At 45.7% G+C, this 23,890-nt stretch overlaps 1 protein-coding gene across 1 annotated transcript; it reads right to left on the reverse strand.

Annotated features, from left to right (window-relative positions):
* Positions 1 to 7,475: 7,475 nt before the first annotated feature.
* Positions 7,476 to 9,951, reverse strand: P2RY10 (P2Y receptor family member 10). Its single transcript, XM_063937513.1, has one exon. The coding sequence runs from the start codon at positions 9,912 to 9,914 to the stop codon at positions 8,949 to 8,951; it is 966 nt and encodes a 321-aa protein (XP_063793583.1). The 5' UTR covers positions 9,915 to 9,951; the 3' UTR covers positions 7,476 to 8,948.
* Positions 9,952 to 23,890: the final 13,939 nt, after the last annotated feature.

The raw sequence follows: 23,890 nt of genomic DNA on the forward strand, positions 1-23,890 counted from the left end.
AAACCATTTATTTGCAACTCACTTCCATACCTCCCAACATGACCCTCTCCAGGAGGGACAGAATGCTCTGCTCCTGGACTTCCCTCTTAATGGATGATTGTTATCACCTGTGGTGAAACGTCTTTCTTAGCCATTAACCTGTTCAACACAGGTGCCAGCAATCATAAATTAAGAGAAAAATCCAGAGCAGAGCATTCTGTCCCTCCTGGAGACAGTCATGTTGGGAGGTATGCACTTCTACCCATGATGACATGCTACTAGAAGAGCCAGGGCCACTTGCATGTGCTACCTACAGACCAAATTTGCCTGATCTCTCAGGAGTTGCCTCAGCAGATTATAAATTGGCCTCAGTGTGCGGAGAGGTAGAATAAATTCTGTATGCACATGTGTAAATATCAAATTAAACTCCATCTCCTACAATGTTAATATTAAGCCTTTCACTATCATAAACGTTTCACTAATTCTCCTAAGATAGTAACATAGGGGCAGATGTATTAACCTGGAGAAGGCATAAGGAAGTGATAAACCAGTGATATGTGCAAGGTGATAAAGGCACAAGCCAATCAGCTCCTAACTGTTAATTTACATATTGGAGCTGATTGGCTGGTGCCTTTATCACCTTGCACATATCACTGGTTTATCACTTCCTTATGCCTTCGCCAGGTTAATACATCTGCCCCCATAGTAACATAGTATCTGAGGTTGAAAAAAGACAATTGTCCATCGAGTTCAACTTATTTGTGGTCTCCTATGCATGATGATTTGACTAAAATTTCTGACTGATGCTGCTGTCAGCCGTTGCATTTTATCCCTATTTATACAGTAACTATAATGCATGACTATGCACCATACCCCTGGATATCCTTATCCATTAGGAATTTATCTAACCCATTCTTAAAGGTGTTGACAGATTCCGCCATTACAACTCCCTCGGGCAGGGAATTCCAAACACGTATTGTCCTTACCGTGAAAAAGCCTTTACGCCGTATTGTGCGGAATCTCCTCTCCTCTAACCTGAGCGAGTGTCCACGAGTCCTCTGTGTTGATCTAACCAAAAACAGGTCCCGCGCAAGCTCTGTGTATTGTCCCCTTATATATTTGTAGATGTTGATCATATCCCCTCTTAGTCTCCGCTTTTCCAATGTAAACATGCCTAGTCTTTCAAGCCTTTCCTTGTATTCCATCGTCTCCATGCCCTTAATTAGTTTGGTCGCCCTCCTCTGTACCTTTTCAAGCTCCAGGATATCCTTTTTGTAGTACGGTGCCCAGAATTGTACACAGTATTCAAGGTGTGGCCTCACTAGTGATTTATATAAAGGGAGTATAATACTCTCGTCCCTAGCATCAATACCCCGTTTTATGCATGCTAATATCTTATTAGCCTTCTTTGCTGCAGTCCTACTTTGGGTACTACTGCTTAGCTTGCTATCTATGAGAACACCTAAGTCCTTTTCCAGTACAGAATCCCCTAATTTTACCCCATTTAGTAGGTAGGTGTAATTTTTGTTCTTGTTACCACAGTGCATTACCTTACACTTGTCTGTGTTGAAGCGCATTCTCCATTTGGCTGCCCATGCTTCTAATTTAACTAAGTCGTTCTGAAGAGACTCGGCATCCTCCTCTGTATTTATAGCCTTACACAATTTGGTATCATCTGCAAAAATTGACACCATGCTCTCTAGACCTTCTGTTAGGTCGTTAATGAAAATATTGAACAATAGCGGTCCTAATACTGAGCCTTGCGGCACACCACTTAGCACTTCAGTCCAAGTTGAAAAAGATCCATTAACCACAACGCGCTGCTCCCTATTATCTAACCAGTTTTTGACCCAAGTGCATATTGTGTTTCCTAGCCCTGATTCTTGTAGCTTGTAGATAAGTCTCATGTGTGGTACAGTATCGAACGCTTTGGCAAAGTCTAAAAAGATTACATCCACGTCTTTACCCTGATCTAGGTTTGCGCTTACTGTTTCATAAAAGCCAAGTAAGTTGGTTTGACAGGATCTGTCCTTCATAAACCCATGTTGATTCCTTTTAATGACCTTATTGGTTTCAAGGAACTTCTGAATACTATCTCTTAGAATACCTTCCAATACTTTCCCCACTATAGATGTAAGACTAACTGGTCTATAATTACCTGGTTCAGCTTTACTTCCCTTTTTGAATATAGGCACTACTTCCGCTATACGCCAGTCTTTGGGAACCATACCTGATATAACTGAATCCTTAAAGATCAAAGATAGCGGTTTTGCCAGTTCAGAGTGAAGCTCCATTAGAACCCTTGGATGAATGCCATCGGGCCCTGGTGATTTATTAATCTTTAAATGTTTTAATCGGTCACAGACTACTTCCTCGCTTAAATAAGTACCTATCAGTGTGATATTCTCATTATTGAGATTGTGTGTCAGTCCCTGAATTGGGTCCTCTCTAGTGAATACTGTTGAAAAAAACTAATTTAGTGTGTCCGCTATGTCATTATCATTTTTGCTTAAGACTCCCAACTTGTCTTTTAAAGGGCCTATACTCTCCTTCTTTAATCTCTTGCTATTAATGTATTTAAAGAATTTTTTGGGATTCGCTTTGCTTTCCTTTGCTACTAGTTTTTCAGTTTCTACTTTAGCCGCTCTTGTTTCCTTTTTGCAAATTTTATTACATTCCTTATAGTGCTGAAATGACTCTGCTTCCCCGTCAGATTTGTATTTTTTAAATGCTCGCCTTTTCTTGCCCATAAGTTCCTTAATCTTTTTGTTAAGCCACATCGGTTTATGATTTTTATTCCTTTTTTTGCTACTCATAGGAATACATTTGAGTGTATTTTTAGCTAGCAGGAATTTTAGTGCCTCCCATTTCTCCGTAGTATTTTTTACTAAAAACAAACCTTCCCATTCAATATCCCTGAAAAATACTCTCATCTTTTCAAAATTTGCTTTGCTAAAGTTTAAAGTCCTAGTTGAGCCAGTATAGGGCTGTTTATAGAAACTGATATTGAATGTGACCATATTGTGGTCGCTGTTTCCTATGGGTTCCCCTACTATAATACCTGATACCAAATCCCCATTGTTTGTTCATACCAGGTCTAAGATTGCATTGTACCTAGTTGGTTCCTCAATTAGTTGGACTAAGTAGTTATCATTAAGTGTGTTTAAAAACATATTGCCCCTAGCAGTATCACATAAGTCGTTTTTCCAGTTTATCTCTGGATAGTTAAAATCTCCCATCACTACTATGTCTCCTACTCCTGCTGCTCTTTCAATTTGCTTTAGTAACAATTCATCATCAGATGCGTTGATACCAGGCGGCCTATAGCATACACCCAATACTAACTTTTTTATTCCTTTTTCCCCGCATGCAATTTCTACCCATAATGTCTCGACAGTGTCTACAGTCCCCTCCTGAATATCTTCCCATATATTAGGTTTTAAAAACGGCTTTACGTAAAGACACACCCCTCCACCCTTTTTATTTAGTCTGTCTCTCCTAAACAGTGTATAGCCCTCTAGATTGACTGTCCAATCATGAGATTCATCCCACCAAGTTTCAGTAATGCCTATAATATCATACTGTTTGCTTGCTGCAAGTATTTCTAGTTCACCCTTTTTTACCAGTAATGCTTCTGGCGTTTACATACATACAACTAAGATAAGTATTTTCCCTTGCGTTAGGGACATCTTTCACCTTATGTAGCAAGGATGACCTGTAATCGTCATTGGTTAGTGCTTTGGTAACATCCCTTTTAGTACCCATGTTAGTAACCTTACCGCCTGCTCTTACCCTCCCCCCAACTTCTCCCCCATTTCGTTTACTACCGCCATCCCCACTATTCTCACTGCATGACCCGTAGTTTCTAGCTAAACCCTCACCCCAGGCTCCTAGTTTAAAATCTCCTCCAACCTTCTAACCATCCTTCCCCCCAGCACTGCTGCCCCCTCCTCAGTCAGGTGCAATCCGTCACGACAAAAGAGATGGCGCCTGACTGAGAAGTCCGCCCAGTGTTCCAGGAACACAAACCCCTCTTTCCTGCACCAATCCCTAAGCCACACATTTACCTCCCTAATCTCCCTCTGCCTCCCTGGACTAGCGCGTGGCACGGGTAATAATTCCGAGAATATTACCTTAGATGTCCTTGCCTTCAGTTTCTTTCCTAAGTCCCTATACTCTTTCTTAAGGACATCCCACCTTCGGCTAACTTTGTCATTGGTGCCAACGTGCACCAAGACCGCCGGGTCTTTGCCAGCCCCTCCCAACAATCTATCTACCCGGTCCGCGATGTGCCGTACCCGAGCACCCGGGAGACAACAGACTGTACGGCGATCACGGTCCCGGTAGCAGATTGCCCTATCTGCCTTCCTGATGATAGAATCCCCTACCACCACCATCTGACTAGGTACCTCTCTATCTTTTATCCCAACCACGCCAGAGGGACCGCACCTCTGGATGCTAGAGGGAGCATTCTCCTCCGGCACAGTCATTTCTTCACTATCATCCTCCGATTCCTCGTCCAATCGGGCAAATTTGTTCGGGTTTGATAGTTCGGAGATGTCGTGCCTCCCCCTCTTTTACTTCCTTCTAACTGTGACCCAATTGGCTACCTGATCATCATCCTCTTCTACCACTGACCCCTCCCGCAACTCCTCCACCGTTCTGTCTAAACTACGCTCGAGATTGTGAATCCCCCTCAGTCGCGTAACGGTTTGCTCTAGATCAGTTACCTGGGCTTCCAGGGCAACAGTTCGCACACACCTCGTGCAGATGTAATCACACTGGGCCGGTAGCTCCAGGTGTGCATACATCTTGCACGACATGCACTGAGTGAGGTCCTCAATCACAGCCCCACCCATATTGTTTGTAAGGTCTAACTCCCTGTTACTCTCACAGAAAAAGCAGCAAAAATAAAAAGTAGAAGACAAGCAATCTCACTTCTACAATAAATTAAGCTGGCTTATACTTATCTATCTTTGTGTGGTTCTTGGTCCTTCACTTTTATGCAGCCGTAGTACTCTCTCCTGCGGCACCTATACTCCACTTAGCAGTTGCAGTTGTTCCAGCTCACTGCACCTCCTTTTCACTCGGCTTCCAGCTCCTGGAAAATCACAAAAAAAAAAAAAACCCGCACACACGCACAATCACAGCCCCTCTGCTACTCCAAGTAAGAGACCCTCTCACTCACTCACAAGGTCAGCCCCTTGCAGCCTCACCGGAAGTTTAATGGTACTGCAAATGTGTGTTCCTGATTGTGTATTATAAAACTCACCTTTTTCTGTATTCTAACTTACCTTTTTGCTGTTTAAAACTCACACTTAGAAATCCAATCAGCACTTGGAAGAGACAAGCCCCACAGAGCCATGGGAACTTGGTAACTGTGTTTATTACATGTGGATATAGTGTTTATTACATGCGGCAATTGTGTATTGTGTTGTGTGGGAAGCTTATTTTACATTGCTCAAAAATATGATTGTAACTGGACTCAAAATTTCAACTTGCAGACAATAAACAGGATCCGTACAGGATCCCGGCTGTAAAGATTCTGGCATTCAAAATGCCGACACCAGAAGCCCAGCACTGCTCGGCATTCCAACAAGTTTCGCAAACCCACTGCCGGGATCCCAACAGCCGGGATCCTGAACGAGCAGATACCAGGCCGCTGGAGAGGTAAGCCGCAGGGGAGGGGGAGGTTAGGTTTAGTTTGTGGGTGAAGGGTTAGCTTTAGGCTGTGGGAAGGGTGGGTTAAGATGCCCCCTAAGGAGGGTTAGGGTTAGGCTGCGGGGGGAGAGAGGATTTCGATTTTGACTGTGGGAAGGGGGGTTAGGTTTAGGCACCACCGGGCAGGGTTAGGGTTAGACTGTGGGGTAGGGGGGTAGGGGTGTGATTGTTAGGTTTAGGCTGCAGGTAGGGAGGGTTACGGTTAGTGGGGCATTGGTGAAAGGTAGGTATACTTACATTTCCCCTGTCAGGATGCCCACCATCGGGATGACACGGTTGATATTCTTACCGTCGGCATCCCGAATGCTGGCATTTCCTACCCAACACATCTTACGCAGGCACTGTACATGTATAAGATTAGACCCAGTTCTGAGCTTCTGCAAGATTCTGGTAACTACTTTGCGTAGTGTGAGTTACTGGGCCCTCCGCCTCACAGAACCTCTAACATGTGCTCTCTTGATACATTTGTTATTCTTATTATTTTACTACATAAAATTAAGTTTAATTTATACACTGCTCTGCAAAATGGGGCGCTCTGCTCCACAAATTCCGTCATTTATTTTAAAGCCTTCACTTCCCCCAACTTCCTATCCCTTTCAGATAGAAAATCATTTTGCACAATGTACCGTGGCTCATCCACTAAGAAACGATTGGTGACATGTGTCAAATAGGTTATTTCATGTAAGTAAAATGAATCTATCCATCTAAAGATTTTCTAGGAGCAGTTTCATATTTCATGCATTAATTGTAATGTTGTGTCAGTCAATAGATGGCTATTACCACAAATACAGGGAAGAAGATAAGCACATAATCCAAGTGTACCACCTTGTACATCATTATTAATATTTATTTATTATTATCCTTTATTTATATGGCGCCACAAGGGTTCCGCAGCGCCCAATTACAGAATAATCAAACCAGGAAAATAGTGACTTACAGTGGAAGACAATATAGGACAAGTACAGGGTAACTAAACATAACTACTTCAGCAGATGACACTGAGATAAGTATCAAGGTGTCTGAAAACTGCGGGATTTGGGCAGTTGAGGATTATTAAAGTAAGAGAAGGATAAGCACATGAGGGAAGAGGGCCCTACTCGTGGGATCTTACATTGTCTCATTACTGTGGATACTGGGGGTCATTCTGACCCGATCGCACGCTGCAGTTTATCGCAGCGGCGCGATCGGGTCAGAACTGTGCATGCGCCGATGCCGCAGTGTGCCGGCCCTGCAGTGTGCCGGCCCCGCAGTGTGCCAGCGCATGCCCGACGGCCGAAGGCTGTCGCTGTGCAACGATCGCCTCTGCCTGACATGCAGGGCGGGATAGCCCTGTGCTGGCCGTCCCCCCGCATGTCTATGGACATGATCGTGCCCTGCAAAATTTTGCAGGGCTACGGTCAACTCGGAATGACCCCCACTGTCTCAACTATCTACCAAACACATCACTGTGCATACTGTAGGCGGTCTGGGAGTGTGGCTCACATGGGGTTCTTGTCTTCCTGTACAGTAATGATAGGCAGCTGTATATTGGCGATAGCTAATGTTTTCTCACTTATTTGTCATGGTAAGCAGAAAGATATGTCTTTTCTAGAATACTGTATATTCTAGATAACACTGTGAGTAATCATATAACCTACAGTAAGTAACCTAGTGTTACTATTACAATAGCTAGAGAGAAGAAAAAAGGCCTTTGTGGGATCTGCGGCAGCCACTAAAGAATTAAGAGAAAATTAGAAAAGGGATTTATGGACTGGATAACAACCTATAAAGGGAAATACAATTTTAATGAAATCTTTTATTTAGATGAACAGTAAATACAGTCTTGTAAAACAAAGGAAATACAGTATTGCCACTGGTGTTTTGTCATTATACAAGTAAGACATTTTATATTCCACATATAGTTATCCACTTGTATCAAGTATTGCTTAAAATAAAAAAACAAGTAAAATATATATATGTATGTATATATATATATATATATATATATATATATATCTATCCCCCCACTGAGCGAAGGGTACGCATGCAGGTGTGTGTGTAGGGGGGCTGGCATGCGGGATGGACTTGCCCTGTGCTGGGCATTCCCCCGTATGCTAGTGTGAAGGGTTGTAGTGGGCAACTGCAGCCCATGCTGAATTAGGCCCAAAGTTACTTGTTTTTTTTTTTTTGTTGCTTTACTTACAAACATGAATTACTCCCATTATCTAGTCTATAGAAAAATTGATATTGGTATAGCATAAAGAACCTCTCATTCCTAAAAATCACACACCGTTTCAAATGAACACTGTTATCCTGTTCCTACCAATATTTTTTTTTAGGAAATATTTTACTGAAATCTCTTTCTGAGTTCCACTAACCATGTGCAGAGCCAGGTTATAGGACTCGGGGGCGACAGGGCAGGTTGCCCTGGTACCCCTATACATTAGGGGTCCCTACACACTGTCACCTAGAATTGCCCACTGGCACTGCTATTAAAACTGAAGCACAGCATTTAGTTTTATTAGTGGAAGGCCACCATAATTTAGTAGCCCTTGTGCACACACATGCTTTAATCTGGCACTGACTGTTTGCACTAAACAGGTATTTATTCAGGGCCAGATTAACAATGGGACTGATTAAAATACAGCTACTGTATAGCTCCAGGCCTCAACATAAGAATAGACCAGTCATCATGCAACACAATGATGACCAGCTGCTAGTTAGACACAGTCAGCCATACATCATAAGTATTAAAATGTTATTTCTAGTTTTTCTGGCACAATTATTATGCAAGTCATATATTTATAGGGAGACAGTGGGACTAATAGTGTAAGGGGTGTATACACCGTGGTGGCTTTGGCCACACCTACACAGCAGCACTGGTCATAACTCCACCCTTTCTCAGTATATAGGTCCTTCAGCATTTAAAGACCCAAGGCCATGTAGCCCTTAACCCGGCCCTGTATTTGTTACTAATGTGACACATTTCCAAACAGCAGACTTTCTTGGTCTGAGAGAGGCAACTGACTAGTTTTGAGCGCCATAGGATAAGTCACATGATTTGCTCCCATCCAATCACATGTAAGCCTTTCCATTTGACTATTTTCAGCAAAGGGCCATGGGAAAATGTATTGAACACAGAGAATGATGGTCTAGTGTAGAAGAAGAGGTAAGCCTTCTAAATTACTATCTATCAATATACTGTAAGCAATACATACACATTTGCTATAAACAGAAAATACTTTAACAATATAAATCCAACAAGGTTACTATCTACTATTAACACTTTCTCTGTTCATAAGGCGGACACGAGCCATTGAATTACTGCGTTTTGCCACTTCATTTTGGAATTCCGTTGCCGTAAAATAATATATGATTGGGTTCAGACAACAATTAATACTTGCGAGACAAAGAGAGAAGGGGTGTAACGTCATGACAACTTTCTCCACAGTGCAGTTTTGGATTACTTGCGAACTGATCATTACGTAAAAGAAGAAGATGATATGGTATGGAGTGAAGCAGATACAGAATACACATGCGCATGTTATTACCATCCATAGAGCTTTGTGCTTTTCTTTTACGTTCTCACACTGCAGAGATGCATCTTTTAGTCGTGCTCTTGTTTTTAGCGTGCAGTAAGTGATAACAATGAGAGGGATGAGAAATCCGGCCAGCTCTGCTACAGTAAGCATGACAACCGTCGTCACAACATTCATTTGTTTGATTTCAAGGTCGGCAAAACAACTGGTGCTTGTGTTATTCAATCCCACGCTTCTGTAAATTGGGAATGGCAGGCAAGCAGTACCCACCACTACCCATACACCTATGCTGATTGCAACATCATACCTCCTCTTCCAGTCTTTGGCTTTGAAAGGGTTTGCAGTGAAGACGTAACGTTGAACACTTATAAGTGTTAAAAAGATAATACTCGCATACATATTCAGATACTTAAGATAAAAGCAAGACAAGCATAAAAAGTTTTGAAATGGCCAGGTGTGATTGATGTAGTAGTAAATCCGCAGAGGCAATGACAGAACATGGGCAAGGTCGGCCAGTGCCAAATTGATCATGAATATAATGGCCTTGTTATTCTTGTTAATAAACTGGTGCAGAAACCAAAGAGCAATGATGTTAGCGAGCAAGCCAGGTATGAAGATGGCGGTGTAGGTGGTTGCGTATAAAGTATGCCGGAAATTAGAGGCACTGCTGCAGTTTGGTAGATTTCCAACTGGCATTTTGCCTGCTTGCTCTAGGTAGCCTTTAGTTATCTTGGATCTCTGAAAAAGATAACAATGGTTTTACAAAGTGAAGATTAGTATTAGAGTTATGTACTGACAATAGACTGGGCCTGGCATCCTCTGTAGGCCTGCCACTTATGTGTTATACTGTGGGGGTTTAACTTGTGGCGCTCCAGCTGTTGTGGAATGACAGCATGCCCCGCTCAGTTTTAGCATGCCTTAATAGCAAAACTGTGGAAGGGCATGCTGGGATGTGCAGTTCCTCAGCAGCTGGAGGGCTGCAGGTTGAAGACATATGTGTTATACAGTACTCTGTGTGGTTGTGGAACGTCATATCCAGTTTTCAGAATACTCATTTGTTAAGTTTTACTGAAAAATGGAAACTTTATGAAGTGATGAGGTGTTAAGATTAAATTGCCTACAAATTGAGGTAATGCAAGTGTAGAAAGAAAGACGACTCCAGGAAACGTACCTCAGGATGGTACATCATTTGTCTTAGACAAGAAGAGCTTTTTTTAGACGTATCTTAATGTAATTAATAAATAACTACCAAGAAATAAAGTTTAACAGGGTTTTCCTTAAAATATAGTGAGGTGAGAATCTAATTTTAGGCAACAGAATTATAGGGATGGCAGAGATTATGCCCACCTACAGTACCTCTCTTCCCCCTCTTGTACCTACAGATATGCCTCCCTCATCATTCATTACTGAACTCACATCAAACAGCGCTTCTAGCCGCGCCTAGTTGTGAGCGTGTTTACTAACGTCTGTCTTTTTGTGCATTTTTTCCCTTTGTTCACTCTTATCCGCTATGCCAATAAAACTCACAAGCAGACTCTGCTAATTAAAATGAAACATAGCATTTCATATACAGATACAGATGCAGTCGCACACAGAATATACACATGCCACATATAATTTTAACCAGCAGGATCTGCTTGTGTGTCTTATTCACATAGCAATACGAATAAGATGCATTTTCTGCAAAAACAAGCAAACCGCTCAATGCTAGCAGAGTTGCATGGGAACCGACGGCTCACTCATGCCAGACTTCTAGTGGTGCATGGCGCATTAAGGCTAGATGTACAAGGACACATCTATAATAAAACCTGCCACAGTCCTCCTTTCCTCATGCAATGACACATAGGGGCTCACATACTAATACTCCACTTATCGTAGAGATGAAACTGCTCCTGCTTCGCCTGTATGGTTGAGAAGCAGGAGGCGGCTGTCGCAATTGTTACTAAGAATATCCCCAGTGATGGGAGTGATGGGAGTGTAGGAAAAGTCCCCCCTAGCCAGTAACTCGACTCAATGAGCGGAATTAAAACGTAATTTGCGTCGGCAGCAAGCAGATGGCACCCAACAAAGTTATTCAATTGTAGCTCCGTTCGGGCGCGATCGTCTGCCGATGCTGACATGCAGATAACTTATAAAACATTTCAGCTCGCGCCCCTGGAGAAATGTGTAAAAAGTGAGCTGTTTGGCACTTTTCAGGATCATTTACTTGGGCTTAGCTGATTTACGATCAGCGCAATAACGGGGATCAATTTAATATTGCCCCTGCAATCTCCCCTCAGTTTAGATGGAGATCGAGGGCGTGATAACAACTGAATTCCCCTCATAGTGTACTCACATCTCTTCTGAATACCGTCCTGACTATTGTGCAGCTGCAGCAGAGACAATTTTCTTGTTTTTAAACAAATTTTATTGACACTCGGCTAAGGTGACAGAGCCTAATTCCTGCTTCTCCAGTAAAGAATAATAGATGCCGGCAGCTACAGGTGATGAAGCCGGCGCCGGAGAAGACAACTGACTGTAAGCGACTTCTTACCTTAGTTACAGCTGGCTCACTTAGCGCTACCATAGGTGCTTATAGCAGTGCGATATTGTAGCCTGCTGCTAGTGCTACTATGTTGAATGCAGAGAAAACCCTTTAATACATATCAATAAACAATATATACAGGGATTGTCTTAATCATTTGACCCTCTTATCTCCGCTTAATACATGTAGCCCCATAATATCTTGTGGATACTCATGCCAAATCAATGTTTGCAGAACACAGTGACTGTAAAAGAAGTATAGTGGAGGGTATATACTACTGGTAGAACCTATGGTGTTGATAAGTGTCAGTTATGTGCGATGGAGATCAGTCAACACTTAACCAGGTAACTTAGCAAGGTTTTTTGGTTTATTAATCAGCAGATAATAGGATGCAGGTAACACAGGGTTAATGCAAGTATGCACATTCAATAGTAAGAGACAGATCCAGCCAGAAGTTTCAGGGTTAATGCATAGATGGAGTAGCAGCACACACCCGTATATACATACAGTGGTGGCAGTGGCATTATAGCAGTAATCGGTAGTGACAACAGGTCTATTTACTAGGGGCCCAATTCAGACCTGATCGCAGCAGCAAATTTGTTAGCTAATGGGCAAAACCATGTGGGGGGCAGATATAAAATTTACATAGAGAGTTAGATTTCGGTGGGCAACAGACAGATCCCATGAAGCCACAGGAGGGACATAGGGAGGCTGAATCCATAAAACGCCCTGAGTGAAAGTATGAACAGACACAATTTTCCTCTGAAACCACACCGACAAGGCAGATATATGAACCTTTAGGGAGGCCAGACGAAGGCCTAAATCTAGGCCTTGTTGCAGAAAAGCCAAAAAGCCTATAAGTCCTGAACAAATAGGCATCATAATGTGAAGTAAGAGTTCCAGACCCTGTAATAAATCTGTGCAGAAGCCGGTTTGCGGGCCTTCAGCAACCGCCTCAGAAAATCCCTTGGCCCTAAGCAGTGAAGCTGTCAAAGCCAGTCTGGCCAGGTCCGGATAGACACAAGGGCCCTGAACGAGGAGATCTGGGCATTGAGGAAGTAGAAGAGGATGCTCTATTGATAGACCCTGCAGGTCTGAGAACCAATGCCATCTGGGCCACGCTGGAGCAACTAGAATACTACATTCCTCTTTCTTGCTTGAACTTCCATAGTATCCAGGGCAGAAGTGACACTGGAGGGAACACGTATGGCAGCCAAAAGTTCAATGAAATTGCCAATGCGTCCACGAACGCTTCTTGAGGATCCCTTGTCCTTGATCCGAAGACCGAAACCTTGTGATTGTGTCGAGATGCCATCAGGTCTACATCTGGTAGGTCCTACTTGTCCACTAGGAGTAGAAAGACTTACGGATGCAGATTCCACTCTCTGGTGTGAACGTCCTGATGACTGAGGAAATCCCCTTCCCAGTTGAGGACTCCGAGGATGAACACTGGTGATATTGCTGGCAGATGGCGTTCCGCACAACAGAGGATTTTTGATACTTCCAGCATCGCCATGCGGCTTCGAGTGCCGCCCTGATGATTTATGTACACCACCTTGGTGGCGTTGTCTGATTGTACTTGAACAGGCCTGTTCTGTACTAGAGGCAGGGCCAGTGTCAACGCATTGAACACCGCCCGCAATTCCAGAATGTTTATCGGGAGGAGAGACTCCTCCCTGGTCCACCAACCCTGGAGAGAGTGTTGCTCCAACACCGCGCCCCAACCCTGCAGACTGGAATCCATTGTCAGGAGGACCCAGTTGGAGATCTAGAAGGGACGGCCCCTTCTCAACTGTTGGTCCTGTAGACACCAGCTCAGTGACAGACGAACCTCCGGAGTCAAGCAGATCATTTGAGACCTGATCCGATGAGGCAGGCTGTTCCACTTGGAAAGGATTCACCTCTGCAGAGGGCGGTGTACTCTACCATGTCGAAAGCCGACACCATGAGGCCTAGTACTTGCATCGCCGAGTGTATTGACACTCTTGGGTAAGAGAGGAAATATCTGATCCTGTCCTGAAGTTTCAGGATTTTCTCTGGAGACAAAAACAATCATTGGCTGTGTGTGTCCAGTAGTACCCCCAGGTGCACCATTCTCCGAGCAGGGACCAGCGAGGACTTTTTCCAGTTGAAGAGCCACCCATGGGCATTTATGGAATTGGACCGTCAATTCCAGATGACTGAGGAATACCTCTTGGGAGTTTGCCAGGATCAGCAAGTCGTCCAGATATGGCAGGATCCTGATTCCCTGATGGCGGAGAAGAGCCGTCATCAAGGCCATGACATTGGTGAAGATCCGAGGGGCCATGGCCAATCCAAAAGGCAGTGCCTGGAATTGATAATGTAGGTTGCCAATAGCAAACCGCAGATATTGCTGATGCGATATGGCAATAGGTATGTGCAGGTAAGCATCCTGTATGTCCAGCGTTACCATATAGTCTTTGGATTCCATGGCCAGCACTATAGCGCGCAGAGTTTGCATACAGAATTTGGATATTCTCAAAAACTTGTTCAATGATTTGAAGTTGAGCTTAGGCCGGAAGGACCCATTTGGCTTCGGAACTAGAAACAGGGTTGAATAGTATCCCCTGCCTCTCTGAGACAGAGGTACTGGCACTACCAAGTGTAAAGCTTGCGCTTTTAATGGATCCGCAGGGATAGCGGCACTTGAAATAAATTGCGTACCCTTGAGAGTCAACTACCCGCAACCAGGCGTCCAAAGTGGTAACCAGGCCTGGGTGAACTGCAGAAGTCGGCCTCCCACCCTGGGGTCCCCCAGGGGGAGGCCCGCCCCATCATGCGGCAGGCTTGTCTTGTTTGGAAGCAGGCTGACGGGCAGCCCAGGATTGTTTAGGTTTAGGCTTAGTGGTTTTGGAAGCACGAGCCTGTCGCAAATATGCTTGACCCTATGCTTTCCCTGGAGGTCGAAAGGAATGAAAGGTGGTACACTTAGCCTTTGGAGCAGAAGGATTAGTATTTGGGAGACACGCAGTCTTGGCAGTAGCCAAGTCAGTTACGATCTTGTTCAGATCCTTCTCAAATAGGATGTCTCCCTTAAAAGGGTGCACCTCCAAGATCTTTTTGGAGTCCAGTTTCACCTTCCAGGACCTCAACCACAAAATTCGACGAGCCAGGATAGACATAGTACATGCCTTGGCCGCCAATAACACCTGCATCAGAGGCCACCTCATGAATATAGTGGGAGGCTGTGGTAATATAAGACAGACATTGTCTGGCAGTGTCAGAAAAATCCGGAGGCAGCTCATCCTCAATTGCCTGAACCCATGCTTCAATTCCTTTCGCATCTCAGGTGGCTGCCAAAGTGGATCTATGTACCGCAACAGTAAAAGAGTAAATAGACTTCAGACAGTGGCGTAACTACTGCCCCCGCAGTCCTCGCGGTGGCTTGGGGGCGAGGGGCTGCGGGGGCGCCACTGATTACAGCAGACTGACATGCGGACGAGCGCCCGCATGTCAGTCTGCTTTCTCCTTCCCGCCGCCGCTTGTTGGAGGGACACGGACGGCACATCGTGTGCCTCTCCTGTGTCCCTCCTGCATCATCTCCGGCGGCCGCGGGTCTAATAGGGGGAAGTGCCGTCCGTGAGCTCTAATTGGCTCACGGACGGCACTTCCCCCTATTAGACCCGCGGCCGCCGGAGATAATGCAGCAGGAGGGACACAGGAGACGCTGTGCCCTCCGTGTCCCTCCACGGCGGCACTGGGGGGAATATCTGGTACTGGGGGGGGGGATGTCTGGCACTGGGGCATATATGGCACTGGGGGGGAGATGTCTGGCACTAGGGGGGATATCTGGCACTGGGGCATATATGGCACTGGGGGGGGGATGTCTGGCACTGGGGGGGATATCTGGCACTGGGGGGGGGGATGTCTGGCACTAGGGGGGATATCTGGCACTGGGGCATATATGGCACTGGGGGGGGGGGGATGTCTGGCACTGGGGGGGATATCTGGCACTGGGGGGGGGATGTCTGGCACTGGGGCATATATGGCACTGGGGGGGAGATGTCTGGCACTAGGGGGGATATCTGGCACTGGGGCATATATGGCACTGGGGGGGGGGATATCTGGCACTGGGGGGGGGATGTCTGGCACTGGGGGGGATATCTGGCACTGGGGGGGGGATGTCTGGCACTGGGGCATATATGGCACTGGGGGGGATGTCTGGCACTGGGGCATATATGGCACTGGGGGGGGGATGTCTGGCACTGGGGGGATATGGCACTGGGGGGGGATGTCTGGCACTGGGGCATATATGGCACTGGGGGGGGATGTCTGGCACTGGGGGGGGATGTCTGGTACTAGGGGGAATATCTGGCACTGGGGGCATATGTGGCACTGGGGGGGAATATATGGCACTGGCGGCATATCTGGCACGGGGGGAATATCTGTCACTGGGGGCATATGTGGCACTGGGGGGGAATATCTGGCACTGGGGGCATATGTGGCACTGGGGGGGGGGGTATATGTGTACCTGGCACATGGGGGGGGCTATATTTGGCACCGGGGGCATGTGAGTACCTGGCACCGTGGGGGAATATCTGGCACTGGGGTCATATGTGGCACTGGGAGCACAGCCCTAGCAACAAGGACTACCTCCTAGCAACGAGCATGACACCCAGTGCATGAAACACCTGACAACGAGCATGACACCCAGTGCATGAAACACCTGGCAACGAGCATGACACCCAGTGCATGAAACCCCTGACAACGAGAAGGTAATTGAAAAGTAATTAGAAGCCTTACTGTAGGACTTAATGTGTAATGGGCATTACGGTGTGTGGCATAATGTATCACGGACATTGCGGTGTGTGTCATAATGTGTCACAGGCATTACGGTGTATGGTATACTATATCGCGGGCATTGTGATATGTGGTATAATGTCTCAGGGTCATTGCAGTGTGTGGCATAATGTATCACGGACATTGCGGTGTGTGTCATAATGTGTCAGGCATTACGGTGTGTGGTATACTATATCACGGGCTTTGTGGTATGTGGTATAATGTCTCAGGGTCATTGCAGTGTGGCATAATACATAACGGGCATTGCGGTGTGTGGCATAGGGTATAACGTGCACGGCATTGCGGTATGTGTCACAGGCATTACGGTGTATGGTATACTATATCACGGGCATTGTGGTATAATGTCTCAAGGTCATTGCGGTGTGTGTCATAATGTGTCACAGGCATTGTATGTGCTATAATGTATCAGGGGCATTGCAGTGTATAGCATAATGTATAACGGGCATTGCGATTCCTGTCATAATGTGTCGGGGGCATTACGGTGTGTGGCATAATGTGTCACAGGCATTACGGTGTGTGGCATAATGTGTCACAGGCATTACGGTGTGTGGCATAATGTGTCGGGGGCATTATGGTGTGTGGCATAATGTGTCATGTGCATTATTGTGTGTGGAATAATGTCTAAGGGCCATTGCAGTATGTGGCATAATGTATACTGGGCATTACTATAAGGAGGAAAAATGACAAATAATGTAAGGGGCATGAATCAGGATTATTTTTCTTTCCTGTGGTGGCTAACGTCTGGGCGTGCAGGTTGCAAAACTGGGGTATAAGGTAGTCTTTTCCTGCAATACCACGCCCCTTTATGAGAAACCACGCCCATCCCAACAAAACCACGCCCCTTTTTATGCAGCGCGCCGAAGGCGCGCGCATATTTATCCCTTTCTTGCTCCCAATTATGCGGCGGGTGGGGGGGTGGGGGGGGGGGGCGCCAAAGAATTTTTTGGCTTGGGGGAGAAAAATTTCTAGTTACGCCACTGACTTCAGATATCCCTCCATGCGCTTATCCGTCGGTTCCTTCAGTGAGGTGACAGTCGTGACAAGCAGAGTAGATGACATCACAAGATGGGCAACATGAGAGTCCACCGGCGGTGGAGTTTCCCACTTGTTACTGAACTCTGCAGGGATAGGATAACGAGCTAGCATCTTTTTAGACAAGGAAAAATAGGATTTTAATTATCTACCGGTAATTCCTTTTCTCATAGTCCGTAGAGGATGCTGGGGTTTAATTTAGTACCATGGGGTATAGACGGGTCTTTTGGGAGCCACTGACACTTTAAGAGTTTAATAGTGTGGGCTGACCCCTCCCTCTATGCCTCTCCTACCAGACTCAGTCTAGAAACTGTGCCCGAGGAGACGGACATACTTCGAGAGAAGGAAATACACAGATAGTGGTGAGATTCACACCAGCTCACAAAGAACAAAAAAGGAAAGCCAAGCTAACCAACTTGGAATAAGTCAGCAACGGCTGAACCAAAAATACTGAACCAAGTAACTGTGCAGGAATAAGAAGCACTGGGCGGGCGCCCAGCATCCTCTACGGACTACGAGAAAAGGATTTACCGGCAGGTGATTAAATCCTATTTTCTCTTACGTCCTAGAGGATGCTGGGGTCCAATTTAGTACCATGGGGATGTACCAAAGCTCCCAGTATGGGAGGGAGAGTGCAGAGGTTCCTGCAGAATAGATTGACCAAACTTAAGGTCCTCATTATCGAACTAAACAAACGTGTTCGACCCTGACCAAGTAGCTACTCGGCAAAGCTGTAAAGCCGAGACACCCCGGGCAGCCGCCCAGGAAGAACCCACCTTACGAGTAGAGTGGGCCTGAACAGAATTTGGAATTGACAATCCTGCCATCGAATAACATGCTGGATAGTAAGCCTGATCCAACGAGAAATCGTCTGCTTAAAAGCAGGACACCCAATCTTGTTGGGATCATAAAGGACAAATAGAGCGTCCGATTTCCTGTGACGAGAAATTCTCTTCACATATATCTTCCAAGCCAGCACAACATCCAAGGACTTTGAGGTAATTGAGGTGTCAGTAGCCACTGGCACCACAGTAGGTTGATTGATATGAAAAGCCGACACAACCTTCATCAAGTAGGGGCTCTTGTGCGACAATGCCCCCAATTCCGACACACGTCTTGCAGATGCCAATGCCAACAGTGTGACCGCCTTCCAAGTAAGAAACTTTACGTCCACCTCTTGTAAAGGTTCAAACCAATCCGATTGCAGGAACTGCAGCACCACATTAAGATCCCAAGGTACCATAGGAGACACAAAGGGTGGTTGGATGTGCAGAACTCCTTTCAAGAAAGTCTGAACCTCAGGGATAGCATCCAATTGTTTCTGGAAGAAAATGGACAAGTCCAAAATCTGGACTTTGATTGAGCCCAAGCGTAGGCCCACATCCACACCAGCTTGCAGAAAGAGGAGAAAATGTCCCAGTTGAAACTCCACTGTTGGAAACTTCTTGGATTCACACCAAGAGACATACTTTTTCCAAATCCGATGGTAATGTTTAGCCGTTACCCCCTTCCTACCTTGGATCAGAGTAGGAATTACTTTGTTCGGAATACCCTTCCGAGCTAAGATCTGGCGCTCAATGTCCATGCCGTCAAGCGGAGCCATGATAAGTCTTGATAGACGAACGGCCCCTGTTGTAGAAGGTCCTCACAAAGAGGAAGAGGCCTTGGATCACTCTAGTAGGAAATCCAGAAGATCTGCGTACCAAGTCCTCCTTGGCCAGTCCAGAGCAATGAGGATCACCAGAAACCCTGTTCTTTTTATTAGCTTCAAAATCCTTGGGATGAGCGGAAGTGGAGGGAACACATACACTGACTGGAACACCCACGGAGTTACCAGCGCATCCACCGCCAATGCTCGTGGGTCTCTCAACCTGGAAAAGTACCTCCGAAGCTTCTTGTTGAGGCGAGAAGTCATCATGGCTATATGAGGTACACCCCACGGCTTGTTACCTCCGCGAACACCTCCTGGTGGAGGACCCATTCTCCTGGATGGAGATTGTGTCTGCCGAGAAAGTCCGCTTCCCAGTTGTCCACTCCCGGAATGAAGATCGCCGACAGCACCAGCGCATGTCTTTCTGCCCAGAGGAGGATTTTTGTTACCTCTGACATTGCAGCCCTGCTCTTCGTTCTGCCCTGCCTGTAGGACACTGCTGTGATGTTGTCTGTCTAAACTTGAATGGCTCGATCTTGCAGAAGATGTGCCGTTTGGAGAAGGCCGTTGTATATGGCCCTTAGTTCCAGAATGTTTATTGGAAGGACAGATTCCTGACTTGACCACCTTCCTTGGAAGTTTTTCCCTGGGTGACTGCTTTCCAACCTCTGAGGCTTGCATCCATGGTTAGAAGAAGCCAAATCTGAATGCCGAACCTGCGGCCCTCGAGCAGGTGAGAAGTTTGCAGCCACCAGAGGAGTGAAATTCTGGCTTTTGGCAACAGGCGTATCTGCTGGTGCATGTGAAGATGTGATCCCGACCACTTGTCCAGGAGATCCAGCTTGAAGAACCTTGCATGGAATCTTCCGTACTGCAGAGCCTCATAGGAGGCTACCATCTTCCCCAGAAGGCGAATGCACTGATGAACCGATACCCCGGCTGGACGTAAGACATCCCAGACCATTGAATGGCTCACCAACGCTTTCTCCAGTGGTAGAAACACCCTCTGCACTTCCGTGTTGACTATCATCACCAGGAAGGGCAGTCTCCTTGTCGGTTCCAAATGTGACTTTGGATGGTTCAGGATCCACCCATGATCCCGGAGTAGTTGAGTTGAGAGTGCAGTACTCTGCAACAGCTTCTCCTTGGAAGATGCTTTTATCAGCAGATAGTCCAGATATGGAATTATGTTCACTGACTGTTAGCGGAGAAGGAGCATCATCTCCGCCATGACCTTGGTGAACACCCTCGGTGCTGTGGAGAGGCCGAATGGTAATGTCTGGAACTGATAGTGACAGTCCTGTAGTGCAAACCGATAGGCCTGGTGAGGCGGCCAGATCGGAATGTGAAGGTACGCATCCTTGATATCCAGGGATACTAGGAATGCCCCCTCCTCCAGACCTGAGATCACCGCTATCAGAGACTCCATCTTAATTGGAAAACCCTCAAGTAAGGGTTCAATGACTTCAGGATCAAAATAGGCCTTACCGAACCATCCGGTTTCGGTACCACAAACAGGTTTGTTATTAGGTGAGGCGGAACTGGAACAATGACATTTGTTCGTACCAATTTTTGAATGGCTTCCTGTAGGATAGCACTTTCTGTCAGCGAACCTGGTAAGCCTGATTTGAAGAATCTGTGAGGTGGAAGCTCCTGAAACTCCAGTCTGTACCCCTGGGCAACAACATCTGTCACCCAGGGATCCTGGCATGATGACGCCCAGACGTGACTGAAATCTTTTAGTCCCGCTCCCACTTGTCCGATCTCCAGGCTGGGAGGTCCACCGTCATGATGAATATTTGAGGAAGCAGAACCTGGTTTCTGTTCATGGGAACCTGGTGGTGCAGGTTTTCTGGATTTTCCCCTACCGCCACTAAAGAAGGTGGGGGGAGGTTTGGATTTTTTAAATTTTGCTGTCCGAAAGGACTGCAGTGAAGGCGTAGGATAAGATTTCTGAGCCGGCGCTGCTGCGGAGTGAAGAAAAGTCGACTTACCTGCAGTCGCCGTGGAAATCCACGCATCCAATGCGTCCCCAAATAGTGCCTGGCCTGTGAAGCGTAGGTTCTCCACACTTTTCTTAGATTCTGCATATGCAGTCCATTGGTGTAGCCAGAGTCCTCTGCATGCCGATACTGCCATGGAAGTAGCCCTCGCATTAAGCAGGCCAAGGTCCTTCATGGCCTCCACCATGAAACCTGCTGTATGTGATATAAAAACAAGTCAATATCACTCCTATCCATAGTATCTAAGTCCTCTAGTAAAGTGCCTGACCATTTTACTATGGCTTTAGAAATCCACGCACAGGCAATATTGGCCTTAAGGCCACTCCTGTAGCCGTGTACAGTGATTTGAGCATAGTCGCAATTTTGTGGTCAGCCAGCTCCTTTAAGGCGGTTGAACCAGGGACAGGTAAAACCACCTTTTTAGACAACCTAGATACAGAAGCATCTACTATAGTTGGGTTTTCCCACTTCTTCCTAACTTCTTCAGGGAAAGCAATGAGAATTCTTTTAGGGATTTGGAATTTTTTCTCTGGGTTTTCCCAGGATTTTTCAAATAAGGAGTCTAACTCCTTTGAAGCCAGGAAGGTGAGTGAGGATTTCTTATTTACTGTAAAATAAGATTCCCCTTCTGGCTCAGGTACCTTCTCTGTAATATGCAAAACATCCGTAATGGCTTCAATCATGAGCTGCACCCCTTTAGCCAGGGATGCATCTCCCCCCTGCACATCCCCATCACCATCCCCTGTATCAGAGTTGGTATCAGTGTCAGCTTGCATTATCCTGGCAAGCATACGCTTTTGCGGGTATGTAAGTGGGCTCTTAGACGAAGTAGTGGGAGCTGAAAACTTCAAACTCTCTACAAACTTTCTCAAAACTGCATCTCCTTCTCAGTATGTGACATCCTATTTGAAATCTGGGATATTATTCCCCTTAAAGAATCAACCCATGGGGGTTCGGAATCAGAAGGCTGAGACAGCATATTGCAGTCCTGAGTACATGAAATAGACTCCTCAGGAGAAGAGAAACACTCTGCAGCACAGGACACAGAGTCCTTAGACATGGTAATGTGGGGTATACACACTTACACACACACACACACACACACACACACACACACACACACACACACACACACACACACACACACACACACACAGGAAAATGTCATACACAGTTCCCCCAGAGTACCTTCAGAGAGTCACAGAGTATAAGGAGCCAGCCACACAGCACCCCTGTAGGCAATTATTATAAAAGCCTGAGCAGACTAACAACCCTTAATAGGGTAATTAGTAATAGTATCACACTACCCCCCTGTGATGTTAGTGTATTAGAATGCTTAATATTTGTAGACACTCCCTTACTAATCTGTGTAAGCCTGAATCTTCAGTGATGATCCATAGGACCAGGGTGATGCTGGGAAGTGGGTGGTCCAGTGTGCAGTGTGCTTGGAGTTGGTGGTGGAATAAACAGCACAGCAGTGAACTCACATGTCTCTGTGTCCTTATGACTGGATTTACAAACATGAACAAAACATGGTGTCAGAAGAAGTTTAACTTGGACTGCTAGTGCTCTCAGAGTGTGAAAGAATCTTGCAGAAGTCTGTAAGGCTGTGATACTCAGTGTCTGCAAAGCCTGCAGTGTGCTCCTCTCGTCAAACAGTGAGTAACCATGGATAAACTGGCTCCTCCAACCGGCATGCTGATGTCTGGTAACTTGTCTGAAAACTGGAAAAGATTTAAGCAAAGGTTTAATATATATCTTGCTGCATGTGGAGCTGATACAGAGGCTGACAAAACTAAGGCATCCATTTTCCTCCATGTGATAGGAGAGGATGTGCTGGACATTTATAATAGTTTTCAGTTTGCTGAGGGGCAGAATATGGTGCTATCTTCTATAATGCAAAAGTTTTGAAGATTACTTTGTGCCAAGGAAAAATGTGACATATGAAAGATATAAGTTTTTCACATGTGATCAGAAGTCAGGTAGATGGATTTGATCAGTATGTTACAGAGCTGCAATCACTCAGTAAAACCTGTGAGTTTGGTGATTTAAAGGATTCACTGATTAGAGATCGTATTGTCTGTGGAATACCTGATAATGGACTCAGAGAGAGACTGCTGAGAGAGCAGGACCTAACACTAGAAAAGGCAGTGACTATGTGTAGATCTGCAGAAATAACTAGATTTCAAGCCAACACATTACACAAGGAAGCTGGTGCTGTCCATGTAGTGCAGAAAACAGAGCCACGCAAACCTCCATTCTCAAGAATGAAGCAGTCTAAGCCACAGTCTAACAAGGAAATGTGTAGTAGATGTGGAAATGCTCACAATCAAAAAAAATGTGCCCTGCTTATGGTAAAACCTCAATGAAATATGGTAGACTTAATCACTTTGCCAAATGCTGTAAAATGAAAAGTGAAACCAATGTGCATGCTATTAAGCAAACAGAGGAATTCTTTGTGGATTGCATTGAACTTTGCAGCGCAGATAAGAAAGAATGGATTGTCCCTTTAACTGTGAACAAGATTGTCATTCCCTTTGAGCTTGATACTGGCGCGCAGGTGCATTTAATATTGTTTCAAGACTATAAGACTTTTAGAGTAAAACCTAAAATTCATCCAGCCAAAGTGAAAGTTACAGTG

The sequence above is a fragment of the Pseudophryne corroboree genome, chromosome 8 (genome assembly GCF_028390025.1).
Source record: "Pseudophryne corroboree isolate aPseCor3 chromosome 8, aPseCor3.hap2, whole genome shotgun sequence".
NCBI lineage: Eukaryota > Metazoa > Chordata > Amphibia > Anura > Myobatrachidae > Pseudophryne > Pseudophryne corroboree.

What these genes read in the sequence shown, in the direction of transcription:
- P2RY10 (XM_063937513.1), bottom strand. Translation starts at nt 9,914, where the DNA reads ATGCCAGTTGGAAATCTACCAAACTGCAGCAGTGCCTCTAATTTCCGG.